Source organism: Heterodontus francisci, chromosome 22 (assembly GCF_036365525.1).
Source record: "Heterodontus francisci isolate sHetFra1 chromosome 22, sHetFra1.hap1, whole genome shotgun sequence".
Classification (NCBI taxonomy): Eukaryota; Metazoa; Chordata; class Chondrichthyes; order Heterodontiformes; family Heterodontidae; genus Heterodontus; species Heterodontus francisci.
The window spans coordinates 56,984,410-56,999,611 of record NC_090392.1 but is presented as its reverse complement, the minus strand read 5'-3'; the positions used below and the strand labels follow the sequence as shown (position 1 = coordinate 56,999,611).

The 15,202-nt window shown below is 42.3% G+C and overlaps 1 protein-coding gene across 7 annotated transcripts in view; it reads right to left on the bottom strand.

The window, feature by feature from the left end:
- opcml (opioid binding protein/cell adhesion molecule-like) overlaps nucleotides 1-15,202 on the bottom strand; it is a 1,070,268-nt gene that overhangs the window by 621,976 nt on the left and 433,090 nt on the right. For all 7 annotated transcript variants that reach the window (XM_068053861.1, XM_068053862.1, XM_068053863.1 and 4 more), the window contains one exon: nucleotides 9,267-9,499. In XM_068053861.1, the coding sequence (XP_067909962.1) occupies nucleotides 9,267-9,499 (233 nt within the window). The remainder of the gene's footprint in view (nucleotides 1-9,266; nucleotides 9,500-15,202) is intronic.

Sequence of the window (15,202 nt, the reverse complement as noted above, 5' to 3'; positions counted from 1 at the left end):
TTATCATATGATAATAACAAGAACCAATAGTAACATGAACCAATCAAACACCTACTGAATTGGTCAGTGCATCCACTTTAAGAATTAAACCTGTTGTGGTCTAACAAGGAGAGGGGAAAGAGGGAAGCCCTTCAACCCCTCCTTCCTTGACCCGAACACTTGCCATAGAGGGAGTGTAACAAAGGTGCACCAGACTGATCCCTGGAATGGCAGGACTGTCCTGTCAGGAGAGATTGAGGAGACTGGGCCTGTATTCTGTAGAGTTCAGAAGAATGAGAGGTGATCTAATTGAAGCACACAAAATTCTTACAGGGCTTGACAGGGTTGATACAGGAAGGATGTTTCCCCTGGCTGGGGGTGGTGGGGGGTGGGGGGTGGGAGGGCATCTAGAAACAGGGGACGGAGTCTCAGAATAAGAGGTAGGCCATTGAGGACTGAGGTGAGGAGGAATTTCTTCACTCAAAGGGTAGTGAATCATTAGAATTCTCTACCACAGAGTGCCGTGGAGGCTCAGTCATTGAGTATGTTCAAGACAGAGATCGATAGATTTCTAGATATTAAGGGATATGGGGATAGTGCAGTCAAATGGCATTGATGCAGAAGATCAGCTATGAGCTAGTTGAATGAAGGAGCAGGCTTGAGGGGCCAAATGGCCTACTCATGCTCCTATTTCCTATGCTCCTATGTTGCAGCGTGCTCATAAAGTTTACCTCAACAATCGATCTCCCACATCCAACTCCACTTTCTTTCCTCACTATTTAAAACGTAGATGTAGTCCACACCTGCTGCTGGAAACAGTTCTCTACCATTGCTCAACTATTCAAATAAACACTCTCTCCATTTCAAAGCCTTCCATTTCAGACTGGCAGAGATAAAAATTGTTCCGCAACTGTGATGTCCTCGGGACTTGAGTGAAGTTTAGCTCCGTTTGGTATTGGATATGAAGCAAAGATAGAGAGACAAAGACTGCAGCAACTGAAAATAAAGGCTTCTCCTTTTATTCTGTCTTAGTTTCACTTTCTCTTTGTTAGCATGTGTGTTCTACAGCAGCCTCTAAAGCACACAATGCACAATGCAATTGCAATTTCAAAACTCTGCAACATTATAGCACCTGTTTTTAGGTGTGGGGATCACGATTCATGATCTGCCTGTGCCCATTCCTGTTGAGGCTGGCAGCTCACAAACATTGTGCTGCCCCCTCACTTATATGACTATAGCATGCAGCCAAGTAGGACTTGTGCTGCTGGCTGGTTACATACTCAACAGGGGGCGCAAAAGTGTGTGAGGCTCGCCCTTACAGCTCTTGAAGGCAGTCTGTGCCTTTAAAAGGAAAGCCACACTGAACCAAAGGTGGCCATTGCACTGTTAGCGCAGCAAGTAGAAATTGGACAAATAAAACACCAGGGCTGAGAGAGGGCTCTATGGTTCAGGGATCTGGCACTGAAGACCTTATGCATGGAGGTGGACAGGAGGAGAGAAGTCATGCTTCTGTGCAGTGGGTGTGGGGAGTGGGGGAGGATTAGGAAGCCCTCAAGGAACACCTTCCAAAGGAAATGGAGAAAGTAGCCAGGGATTCTGGCTCTGAAGACATAGCAGCAGTGCCGGAAGAGGTTTAATGGCCTCATGCAGGTGGTCAAGATCAGCGAATGCATCCTCACGCGACATCTTATATGGCTCCACAAACCCCTCATGCTGCTCAATGCACCGCACACCCATCCCTCAAGACTTGCACTGAACATTCAGATACTCCACCTCACCCTCACATACCTTCTAATGCTGTCAGTCTCATATTCACCTCTCGCTGTCTCTACATTCCTCCAGCTATTCAGCTATGGTAATCACATCACCCAAACTCAAAGCAACACAATCACTGACATTCAGTCCTCTCTCTTGCAGGACATAATTGCAAGGAGCATCAGAGAACTGGCAAGGGCCAGGCATGCCTTCATCCGAGCCCGATGGTGGAAATAGTTCTTAACATCAAGGGGCGGGCTGTGACAGAGTCTGTAGCATCTGCCGTTATTGAGAACATTAAGGACGATGGTATGCCCATTCTCAACTTCCACCTCACCCTGCTATCTGGGACGATGTGCAAGTTGCAGATGATGTGACCGTGGACCTCTTGCTTTACACCCCAACCCCTCCCTCACCCCAACCCTCCCCTTCTAATTTCTTGCTTTCAGACACCCAAGAACTGCCTTCTGGCCAGCCCAGCAACCCTGAGAGAGTGTGACAGAGTGTGTGTGAGAGATCAAAACCACAACAGTGAAGAAGAGGCCCTGTCACTTGATCTCAGACTCTGATCCACCAGCTTAGATACCCATGCTGTGTATACCTTTGTGTCCAGTATAGAGGCAGGATCTGCATGTGGTGACTCACCAGCATAAGTGGGCTGCAGCCAGGCCAGAGGGGACAGGGTGGCTCATGCGCTCGCTCAACAGAGGGCGAGGTCACAGATGAGTTCTGCTATAGGGGACTCAGATGAGGACCTCAATGGGACGGCACACAGGAAAACACTGATAAGGATGCACAGCGAGATGCTTGGTGCATTTGGAGGCCTGCCAGACAGTCTCCTGTCACTGTCAAGGATCACGGAGGCGTCTGGCTCCAATTTGGCAGAGGGCATTGTGCAGGACTTGGAGCCCATCCTTTCCACTATGGAAATGGTGGCCAACTTCATGACAGTACTGATGGACCCACCCATGATGCAACATCTGGTGGACACTGTCTCAGCTTCCACTGCAGCACTGGCGAATCCTGGTGGCTTCATGGCTCTCATTATGCGTGCGCTATCCTCACATGCTCGAATGGCAGAGGGGAGTCATGAGCCACACGTACAGGTCCCCGAGCAGCCATCCTCTGGTTGTTCTTGCAGGCAGCAACATGGCTGGAACAACAGACTGCCTCACAATGATGGCATCGTGGTTGCTGCCAGGATAGTGGGCATTCACTGACATGATGTACTATGCATGGTTGCACATCAACTGCACATGAATTGAATGGTAGCCCTTGTGGTTCCTATACCTCTCCTTGCTGATATGGGTGGCCCACAAAGCCACATGCTATCAATCAGTGGGGAGTTGTACCATTGTGAGCCCTGCTATCCTGTCAAAGCCACGATCCCTCTCATCCTGCTTCTCCCTGCTGAGGGAAAAGTTGAAGAATTCATCTGTCCTAGCATTGATGGCTTTCATCATATCCTTGATGCATTGATGGATGTCTTACTGGAAGTTGTTACATATGTCGTCCGCTCCCGCCTGGAAAGATCAGAACATATCAATGTTCAATGTCACTTTGACCTTTACAGCCACAGGCAGCACCATCTTCACATTGGTGTAAGGCTCCAGATTGTGTTAAAGGAGGTGGCACAGTTCTGTGACTACCTCCTTGTTGAACCTGAGTCGCTTCAGGCACTGCCCCTGGGTTGGGCAAAGGTAAGAGAAATGCCTTTGTAAAACCGATGGTGGGTGGGGCCTTCTGTGCAGAGCCCTACTCCTCCTTCCCCTTTGTAGAGCTTCCCCTCTCTGCAGGCTCTGCACCATTTCTCAGTCATGTTGTAGACCAGAGACACTGCAACCGCAGCCCCCACACATTGTGCCAATGCACCAGATCCTCCGGTCTCCTTGAATGTATGCAGCCTTTCACCACAACCTTCAAAAACAAGCCATAGCACTTCAACTAACCTTGCCACAGAGAGGTAGTTCAAAAGCAACTCATCTGAGAGGTGGATGCCTGGCCCTTTAAATAACACTAGTGGAGGAGGAGATCCCTTGTGTTGCTGAACGCATGTTCAGGTGAGTGATTAGAACAGGTGTTCAGTGGACAAGCACAGATCAAGTTCGTAAAACGTGCATTAAATCAGCTGGAATGGCAGACTGACATCGCAATCAGACCTCTCCTTAAACTACCAGCGCACATACGGCACAACCACGCGCATGCCAGGTGGGACACGTCAGAAGTCACATTTTATGGCTTTGTGGCTCCCATAGAGCTGGCACCAGTGGCACTTGGGACCCCAAAATCTCAGCCACAATCTTCTCCCTTTCACTCCCCAATTGAACTTAGCACCATTTCCCCCCCTTATCTTCATGTTGTCTCTCTCCCCCCCTGCTCATGCTTATTGAATGTTGGCACTCTCTTTCTTTGCCCACGGCAAAGCATTTCTCCCACCTTTTTTTCCTTTCTCTCCCCTTTATTACCATCCATTTCTCCCTCCACAGGTCTCTTGAATGCAATCATTGCCTCTTCCCTACCTTGCTATCCATTTCCCATCTTCAATTGCCTTCCATTTGCTCCTTTCATTTCACAGGACTGCCTAACTCCACTCCAACCTGACTCCATCAGACTGATTCCCTCTCCATTCAAGAAAACTCTCGATGCTAACAACAGGGATTTTAGCTTCTGTATCATATAGGTGGGAACTCTTGTTCTTGTCAGAATTCCTGCCTACAGCATTCAGAAGCCATAATCCCTTCTATTAGCTTTGAAAGCAGCACTGAAAGGAAAGGGAGAACAATGGCAACCCGACTTGAGTAGGAACGAATTGGAAGGTAACGAGTACAAGTCTGCGTTACTTTTGTGAGCAAATGCTGACACGCTGAGTCCTTAAATGCTTATTGCCAGCGTGCAACACTTGCCTTTGGATGCAGTATGGCCCAGGTTTAGTTGCAAATGTGTGTATAATGCAGTACATTTGGTGCAGGATTAGCTTCTGCTTTTAATAAACTCTGTACCTCTGTCGGTATATGTGCAATATCAAGACCAGTCTTTGCTGTTCTAAACTACCATAGATCAAAGTGAGGCAGCAGAAAGTTGGAGACAAGTTTCAAAAATTAGAATCATCTTGTGTGCAGTTTTTCTCAATGTGCAAATATTGAGCGATGTCTTCAGCTATTATGAACACAGCAGGCTCTAAAATTACTGCCCAGTTAGCTATGAGTGACCCAGCATGTAAAGCTGCAGATGTTCCATCTTAAGATTTATCTAAATCAATAGCCATCAGTGCTTTCAAATTAAACCCAGATTAAATACTGTTTGTATTTTTTATTATATTACACTCAATGTTATATCCTTAAGTCTTCAGAAAATCATATAGGAATTGCCTAAGCGGAGTATTTTATCCTCTTCTACCCACGGCCAATACAGATTTCTCCCCAAAATAAATTAATTCTATCTTTACTAATTTGTGTCATACAAGCCATTTTAGCTAGTTGGTTAAAAACAAATCTCTCTAAATCTTCACAAATAATTTCAGAACAGTGTTAGCTGAGAAAAAGTAACTTCCAATAATCTCAAGGCTACAATCTAACCGAGGGATTCAAATGATGCCACACAGAGGGCAAAGCACAAGTGATTGAAGGCCGTCAGTTAAACCCTTAAGATTGCAAACTTGTGGTCACTCTGGGTACTGGTTAATATTTGTAATAGATACTATTTTCAGTCTTGGCCTTGCTTTTGTTAATGCTGCTTGCGTGGCACTGGTGGCCAACAGGACATGCACTGACTGTCGGTTGTCTCCATATCCTTCACATATATGACATTTACACAGGATGATTGACAACTGCCAAGTCATTATTAGGGATTTATTGAGAGGTTCTATAAAATAGTTTAAGGGCATGTCAGGGATCATTTAGAAATAGTCTTTTCTCTATTCAAATTGTAAACAAAATTTTATATTTAAAGCTTTAACAATAAAGGGATTGCACATTCTATATAACCATTAAACCATTATAGCCCAGAATTTCCCGAGTTAATCCCATTGGACTGGATTTTGTGCAGGAGGCGGGGATCCCAGCGCTGGACCGTAAAGGCGGGGGGGGAACCCCACCTCAGCATTTTCTCGGCCCCCCGGAGCAACCTTCCGGTCTTCTGGGGTCAATATTTTAGGAGGCGGGATTCCCCTCCCTTTAAAGACTTTATCGGGACGGGGATCCTGCCTCCAAGAGCTACCGGCCAATCCAAGGGCTGGCAGTTCAGCAGTATCGGCAGCGCCACTGAAAGCGGTGGTTACTGCCGATACTGCAGAGGCCTCAGGCCCAGGGCCAGTGGTGGAACCCTGGAATACAAGTAGGTGAGGCGGGGTCGCCAGGGCCAGTCCGGAAGGCCCTGGTGGGGGGGTGGTGGTGGGGAGTTGGTTGTTCAGTCGATGGGGAGGGGGATCCCGGGGGTACTCCTGGGGCAGTACTCCATGGGCCACAAATTGCCCACGAAGGAGGGACCCCCCTCAAGCCCAAAGGGAGGGGCCTTATTTTACAAGACTTCCTCCCCGCATGGCAGTGGCTCCCCCCCCCACCCCCCGCCTGCTGTTAAGATCCGTGGGGGCAGGAAGAGGCCCTTAATTGGCCGTTAATAGGCACTTAAGGGCCTCAACTGGCCTCTGGGCGGGAAGTTCGTCATTGGCCTATCCTGCCCCAGGGAAGAGTGGATCCGGGTTCCATGGTGGGTGGTTCCGCTCTGATTCTCCAGCCCCAACCCCCTCCACGAAATCCGCTTTCCAGATGAGCACAAGACCCGGCCCCACAAATAGGCATTATCTGTGTCATCAGGGCCTGGCAAGGTTTGAAATTGGAGTGGAGCTAGTTTGTGCTGAGTCATCACACTATTTTTCCTGCACTGTGTTGTAATTTGCTTAGTGGGAGTGGGGGTGGCAGGATGAGGCAATCGGACAGGATTCATACTAGTTCCCCAGATGCCTCTAGCAACAGAGTTGTGAAGTGATCAGCTGCCCCAAGGAACTCAGTCTTAAAAATAGGTTGATTCTTGTCCTTGGCTACACCTGCTACCAGTGGAACCAATCAGCTGACTAAAGCTGCAATTTCCAGCCGCTACCACTACCAGCACCCCAATTTCCCATCTTACAGGCACTCCAGCCTTGTCAATACAGACATGGCGCCTGTCCATCTTAGTTAAACTGCCTGCTTTTAGGAGTTCTAACAGGATATTGGTGCACTTGGGAATGCCTTTGGCGAAGGGCCTGTGTGTTTAACTCAGGACAGAGCGATAGCCAAATATACTATTCCAACTCAGACAATATTTTTAGCATAGGGTCCCAATTTTCTCCAGGAGATTCTTTAGTAAACTAGCAGGTAGAACAACAGATAGAACATCTGGATCGCAGCTGAATTTTCTCAGTGACCCAGATTGGATCCTCTGTGCGAACATTACAGATCAGAATGTGACAGATCAGGATATTTAAGAACAGATGCTGTTAGATTCAGTACCAATAATTGCCATTGATCAGGTTTTCAGACTCGTCGTTCATCTCTTTAAACAATATGCCAGGATTGGCTTACAAAATTAGATTTATGAGACTCAATGTAATAATTTGAGGAAAGAGCTGAGAAGCAGAGTAAATAGTTCTGGTTTGCAGCTCAATACTATGGGCTGAATAGCTCTGCTGAAACATGTATGATTATGTAAATCTATACTTAATTCTCTTAATGAATACTATGCTCCCAACACAACTGCCCTACATATTATAATTTGAGCCAGAGGAAAGCCTTCTATCCCAAATTTCAGACTGCTCACTCGTCATCTTATTAAAATGTAGCTAAAATATCAGCTATGAACCAATCTAGATTTTGAAGCTATTGGCACCTGATATATAGATTCTCCCTAATCTAAAAATTCCTACCCTCTTCATAATATTCTGGACTCACAGTGACTTCCTGAGGACTGCAGCAGAGAACTCCTTCCATTTGCTAAAATTTGCACCAAGACAAAATATCAGAGAAAACACTAGAGAAAAATGAAAGAGAAAAAAAAAGGAAGGAAGGGAGGAGTTGCATTTATATTACACCCTTCAGATCTCAGCATGTCCCAAAGCGCTTTACAGCTCATGAACTGCTTTTGAAGTATAGCCACTGTTGTAATGTAGGAAATAGGGACTACAAAGCTCAAAAAGGAAATCGGTGACTTCCCCCGACACCCAGCCCCCTCCCCACACTCATCCCCCTCTCAGAGAAGCAGGTTGGAAACTTGTGCCTGAATTTCATGAAAAACCATGAAAAATCCCAGTACTGGCCCCCAACACAAGGACTGTCTGCTAAACGTACAGGCCCCTGCACCATGCTTAACCACAATAGAAATTTGGCAGCATATCCCAAATCCTCATTAGTCCCTCGTGCTTTGACTAGAAATTACCCCATCCATGCCACTGAGCATCCCTCACCTAATGTCAAACTATGTGTGATCCCCAATGTATGTATCTCTAAGTGTTGTGAAACCTAGATCATAGCAGTACTCAAAACATTTCCGAAGAAAATATTAACACTTGTATAAAATAAAGAAAAAAATTTAGACAGACTGTTACAATTTGAAAATACATTCTTCTTTTCTCGCCTGAAGGATTACATATTTACTGCATTTCAGAGCTCTCCAGAACCTCATCTAAGTGACTTATGTCCGAGTCGAGGCAATGTTAGTCAGATGGCTGTTCAACTGCGGCAGGGATCAAAACCAAGCTCGATCTTGTCCTTAAGGAACATCTATAAATGTGCACTTCCCAAAAGGACTAACAGATAAGCAATCAGCAGTCCTGGCTGAGTTTTCCCATTTCTAGCCATGGGGTCTTGAGGCCAATTGTAGTGCAACAACCACTGCTCAGGCTGAGATAGAACTTTGCACCAGATGAAGACTCAGCGTTTAACATTTTTGCATTATCCTACATCATCCTGGAATGACATGGTGCTTCCAATATCAGGCCAGGAAGAGTCCATGGGCACACTGATTAGTGTGTGTTGCGTGGTTTAAGGAAATAAACTGATTACTAATGTAAGAAATGATTGTACAAACTTACATATGAAATCTTTAAATCTACAACCAAGTTTAGTCTCAAACATTTTTGGCACTTGTCTGGTGTAATACAAAACTGCAATGTTATTCAATGACTTACCAAAACTTTTTAAAGCTGCACTCCCCTGAAATAAAGATTCTGCGTAGTATTTTGGTAATAATCGTCTTACTGATTAAAATTGAAAATTGGTTGAATTTAATTGTTCAATGCAGAATAAGATTGATTTACGAAGAAATAGCAGCTTTGTTATAATTATTAAATTTATTTCACAATTCAATTTTATCTTTATTTTAATCATTTTTACAAAAAGAATTCTATTCAGATGCTGGATTACGGAACCAATTTTAATAATCTTTTAACCTTTTTAAATGGAATAATTGCTATTGTTTTTTCTTAAAGTTTTAATTCTGCGCTACTTTTCTTTCTATTAAGTTATATAAAACTGTCAAGAACAACTATAATTGGACCTTACCTTGTACTATTACGTGCACTCGAGATGTCCTGGGATGGTTGTGAGTTTGAACTGAGCATGTGTATGGGCCTTCATCATACACATCCACACCCACTATCTGAATGCTGTATTCTGTTTTGCTGTTCGTCACGATAACCACCCGAGGGTCTAGTGACCACTTATCCTTTCCTGCGTAGAGTATGCTAGAGCGATTCAACCATGCCACTCGTGTCACTCCACTGTCAATAGAGCACCTGAAGAGAGACCAGAAAAGAAAAGCAGACATCAGAATATGAATACCTAAGAACAATGAAAATAAAATGCCATTTATAACATCTTTTATCATCTCTCAAATGATTACAATGGCAGCATAAAGGACCTTATTACGGAGCAATACAAGGCTTCCAGCTGAGTATTTTTGGTTTCTCCAATATGGTGAATCACTATAACTACCAGCAGGATCTTTTAGGGGCAGTGAACATGTATCAAGATGAATTATAAATAATTTTCAACCAGTGGAGAATTATTGATGCTGAATTAGGCAATAGGTTTGAAATATTGCTGCAAACAAGGGACTATTATATAATCGGAAAATGCTGGAAATACTTAGGTCAGGCAGCATCTCTGGAAAGAACAAACTGGTTAATGGGGTGCTTTTCATTACACTTTCCTTTGTCCATTTAATTTCAATGACCATTTGATCTGGAAGTTGCAGGAATGAGATATCCAAACAGCACAGTGCCATCTATGGGGCATCTGGCACCAGTGTGAAAAAGCTTTGTGTCTCCTTAACCAATCAGGTTGAAGTATTTTTAATGAAAAGCAATGAGTCTGAACCAGGAAGTGTAAATTGGAAGGATTAATTCAATATCAATTCTGCTACAGAACATGAAGAGAGGGAACGAACACTTGTATTAAGAGAGGGATGAAAGATAGAAAGAGAAAGACAAAATGATTTTTGTTTTTGAAAAATCTCCAACAATAATTAAAATCTGACTGAATGAGACTTCATACTTAAAAAGCTACTTTTCAATGCCATTTAAGGAGGTTGTTTGGCAATAATGAAGAGTTATTACACCATAAAAATACATAGATTGAAATGGACAAGTCCAAACTTTCTGTGAATAAATAATGTAAATAAAGAAACTTTTGCCGTTCAATATGTATGAATGGGGACTCAGAGCAAAGGTGCTATTTTTGTGCAGCACATGGAGGAGCAGCAAATCTGCAACCTCCGGATTTTCAGCATTTAACTGCACTGCTGCACACACCTGAATCTGCTGTCCAATCTGTGCAAAAATAGCAGTGAGCGCCATTAGCCTCGCCATTATTTTTACAGCAAGTTCTGGTGTAATGTTTCATGTATAGAACCTTCTGAAGAACTGAAATATAAGAGGTTTATGTGGGTATCAATAGTCATAAGTGGAAATGGTGTAATAGATCCTCTCAGACAAGTAGTGGACAGAAGTATTAAAAATCCTGAAGAAGCAAGCAGGACATAAATGAACAGCATTTGAAAAGGGAAAAAAAAGTAGAAGGGCAGGGGAAGAAAACACAAAAAAATACAAGAAGTAGAATGACCTTTAAAGTGCTTAAATGGAAAACAGGAGATGGCAAAACGGTAGAAATATATTACCATGAGACCATAAGAGGCATAATGAAAGGAATCAAAGAAATTCAAGACATTTACAAGACACCAAGAATATGTAAAAAGCAGAGAAGGTGCAGGTTGAGGCAGGGTAGAAACGGAAACATGAAAAACTGACAAAGTTGGGCAGATTATATTTGAACTGGTTAATGTTATGTTGTCAACAATTGAGCTCATTACTGTTGAATAACATTCTAACTCTTAAACATCTCGATTTTCAGCTAAAACTCTTGGAGGCATGGTAAGGCTCATTTTGAAAGACAAAATGTCAGGTTAGTTCACATTAACTGACATGCATCCAAGCACATAATTAAACTCACTGGGGTAAATTTTGACTTTGTGTGATCATGTAAAACAAGTGACAGTGAGTAATTGGTCCATTTTACATCTCTCCTGATTTCTATTTCCATTGAGTTCAATGGGTGGGGGATCTTGGGTGTGAACATTTGCCATATCTTACCACATTAAGACATGTTGAAGCTTTAATGTGCTCTACCACTAAGCTCTTTGGAGTTACCATTATCCTTCTCACCCAACATTCATGCTAACACCTGATCCTTACAATCTTGTATCATGTACATCAATGACATTGTGAACTTTAACATTTTTACATGTTTGTGTTTCATGCTCCTTGACTAAAACAATAATTATATGGTTCTTGTGTTTTGAATTGATTCTTGAATTTACCAATCAGGAATAAAAGAATAAAGCTTTTGTTTCAGTCTTCTCCTTGAATTGCCCTCCCAATTTGAAAGATTCATCTGGATGAGTTCAGGAGGTGTGCACCTTAGAATACATGCTGGCTTTTATACTTACACTGAAAAGTTACAGTTGTTTCCATTAGGATCTGATAGATAGAAAGTTTCAAGCTAGTGAAACCTTTTACTGAAAAAACTATAATCCTTAGAGTGGCCCTAAACAAGTGCCTGTAACAGCAACAGCAAAATACTGCAGATGCTGGAAATTTGAAACAAAAACAGAAAATGCTGGAAATACTCAGCTGGTCAGGCCTTGAAAAGGTCACGAACTGAAACATTCACTGTTTTTTTCTCTCCTGACCTGCTGAGTATTTCCAGCATTTTCTGTTTTTGTTGCGTACAACAGCAATTAGTTTTCTCCATGCTTTAACTGTTCTGTCAAAGCTTGAGCTACTCCTCCATTTGTCGTTAAACTTGTCAAGAATTAATTAACTATGTATATGTTCCTCACACCCTTTCGTAAATATAACCTACTCTTGTAGCATTACATTCACTATTGTTTCTGGACTCAATGCTGTCCAAATACATGGAGGTCGATGGGCTTGATTGGGATGTCAGCAACAACTCTCCACAGCATCAGAGACAAATGACTGATACTCCACAAGAATTATGACTGAATCAGCATGACAAAAGCTGCTAGAATGTGAGCCACACCTCCACTCTGAAGGCAAGATTACAAAAGATGCACAGGAAATCTAGCCATGTTGTTGCTCTTGCCTTTGGAACACTGTTGCAAATGGTGTCATTGTCTGTAATGTTACTTATATTCAAACATTCACAGACTTGAGCTGTTTAAATATTTATGTAATTGTGGTGTTTTAGCACTGGTTTTCAAAGTAAGGGTCTTAGGTTGCTATGGAAACCTCAATGCAAACCTGGCAGATATGAGAAGGCTGCTGAGGACTGCATTGCTGCATCTGAACATCAAACACCAACTTTATTTTTCTGGATGTCAGTCCTAGTGAGTTCAGCAGGTTACATGGAGATGGCAATGCACTCCCTTGAGACCTGCACTTTTGGAATGGGAAGTGTTAAAACTCCTTTGAAACAATATGAAAACAGTTGAAGTTAACAGTCTAGGGGTTGCTTATGTACATGTCAGACGATAGCAAATTTTCACTTGTCTATTCGTAACACAGAAACATTTCTCAGTCTTTTTTTATTCTTTCATGGGATGTGGGAGTTGCTAGCAAGTACAGCATTTGTTGTCCCTCCCTTGAGAAGGTGGTGGTGAGTGGCCTTTTTTAACTGCTGCAGTCCAGTTTTTGTGCTCCCAACCTTTGCACGGAGTGAAACTTGCAAAATAAAAGTCCTCTATTTTAGTTGTCTGTTTGACCACCCAATATACAAAAAGCAACTTGATCAATAAACAGATTCAAGGTGATGCCCACATTATTTTAACTAACAAAAATGAAGTGCACAAATTTGCTGCAACTCAAAGCTTCCATTCAGCATTCACTGGTGTTTCATCAAAAAAATCTGCTAGTAATTTAATTTTCTATTCTTCCATTAAGCCTTGTCTCTAAACAAATTCACAATTCCAGTCAGTATAGCTTTGCTGAATAATTACCTAATTCTATGCCACCAAGGAATTCATTTTCCAAAGCCAACCATCCACAAACACAATTCCATTCTCAATTATATCTTTAAAGCCATCAGGCATTACCACAATATAATCCATTTGTTTAGGCTGCTTTATATGTTTCTTGCTAATAACATCTGCACTAGTGTCCATGACTACCCCATGCTTACGTCACTGTGCTATTCCTACCTTAATGCTCATATGATTCGAGCACTTTGTTCTTGTGGCATATCTTTTAACCAAATTTCTTCTATTCCATGCATCATTTTGCAGAGCACTCAAAGAATTATACAGTAAAGAAGGATGACATTCAACTCATGGTGTCGATGCCAGCTCTTTGAACGAGCTATCCAATTAGTCCCATGCTTAACATACTCCTCTATTTCCTCCTTTTCATCAATAACCTGATATACATTTCATTAACATTTTAATTCATAATTGCTATCAGTTTGGTCATCTTTTATCCCTCAAACACAAGAAGTGCACCCCTTTGAAGTAAAGTTTACCCGACTGCTTTATGATAGGAGTGACAAGCATTGCATCAACTTTCACATCATCATTCATCTTTTATCAACAGCTCCAGTTTTATCAGCTAGTTTTAATTATATCTATGGCTCAGAGTAGTGCTTTGCCCTGTTTTTCAAAGTTTTTACAACACTACCTGTTCGTGCACCAAGGCAGAAAAGAATCAGCAGTCCACTGGGTCCAGTGCTGGTAAAATAACAGCGACTTTAATGCCCAGCAATTTCTAGCAAGGATGAGATGTCCCATGAGTTGTGAATCATGAGAAATTGCTGAACGGTTTGCCCCACTCTGACATTAGTCTCACTAAACCAGCAGCTCGCTGCCAAGCTCTGGCAGATGGACACTGGTGCAAATTTTTGTTTTAAGCAAAAAACATAAAGCAGCTTAAACAAGCAGATTACCTTGTGGTAATGTCTAATGGTTCGCTGCCAAGAAATGTCTGCACGTATGATCTTAATATTAAATAAAGTCATCTGGAAAGTTAAGGCTGGTACTTAACTGTGTAAGGGCCCATTTGATGAATGGAGAAAGATAACAACTGAAACTGTCGAGTCTCGTTCCTGCTGGTAGTGAATTGTTCAAAGAGGTTTCTAAAATTGTACAAGTTTTAAAAAATCTTAATTTTCCTTTTTTGTCTCTTTTTGTACCTTCTCCTTCTTAATCCAAACGTCCTCTTTTTTTTCCCTTTATGTCCCTAATTTGACTCTAATGAACCCTATTTCCTTCTCTGTCATTTCTGTTTTGTTTTGTTTCACTATCCTTCAATCTCATTGGTTAAGGAAATAGACCATTGGTCTCATTGCTCACCAACATCCCAAATGCCTCATTAACAGATTGCACTTCCAGTAATTTATGCTGCATAACATTTTCTAGCTGAAAGGTGAGGAACCAACAGCTGAGATGCCCCACTCCAGTAAATTCTGTGCCACTTTGTTTCAACACATTCCGAGATCCCTTAGCAAAGAAAAAATCATTATCTTAATATTTTGTTCCAAAATACTCGACCAAGCAGGCTCAGGTATTCAGAATATGTCACATGACACACTACAATAATTTTTCTGGTAGTTTAGAATAAGATTTCCACCTGTTTATTCCTCATCTAATTCCTCGTTGGATTGTCGACTGACATTGGACACACTTGCTTGTTTGTTGTTAATTATATTAAAATTAGATGCAGATAATGTGATTCAGATTTCCATGCAAGCTCTGTATTCACATTGACATTTATTGACCATATTAAATGGGCAGCCAAGACTGCTAAGTTGCATTCTTCACAGAAATGCAGTGTAAAGCTTCGACTGTAATACTGGAGGCTATTTCTGGGAAAAAAAAGTTATTTGGTCATGATGCTTTGCGCCAAGTGTTTTGACATTGCCATTTTTTGGTGCGTCCATGGTTTTAGGCCCAAGGGTTGCCCAGTGGAAATTCCTGCCCTATGACCTGT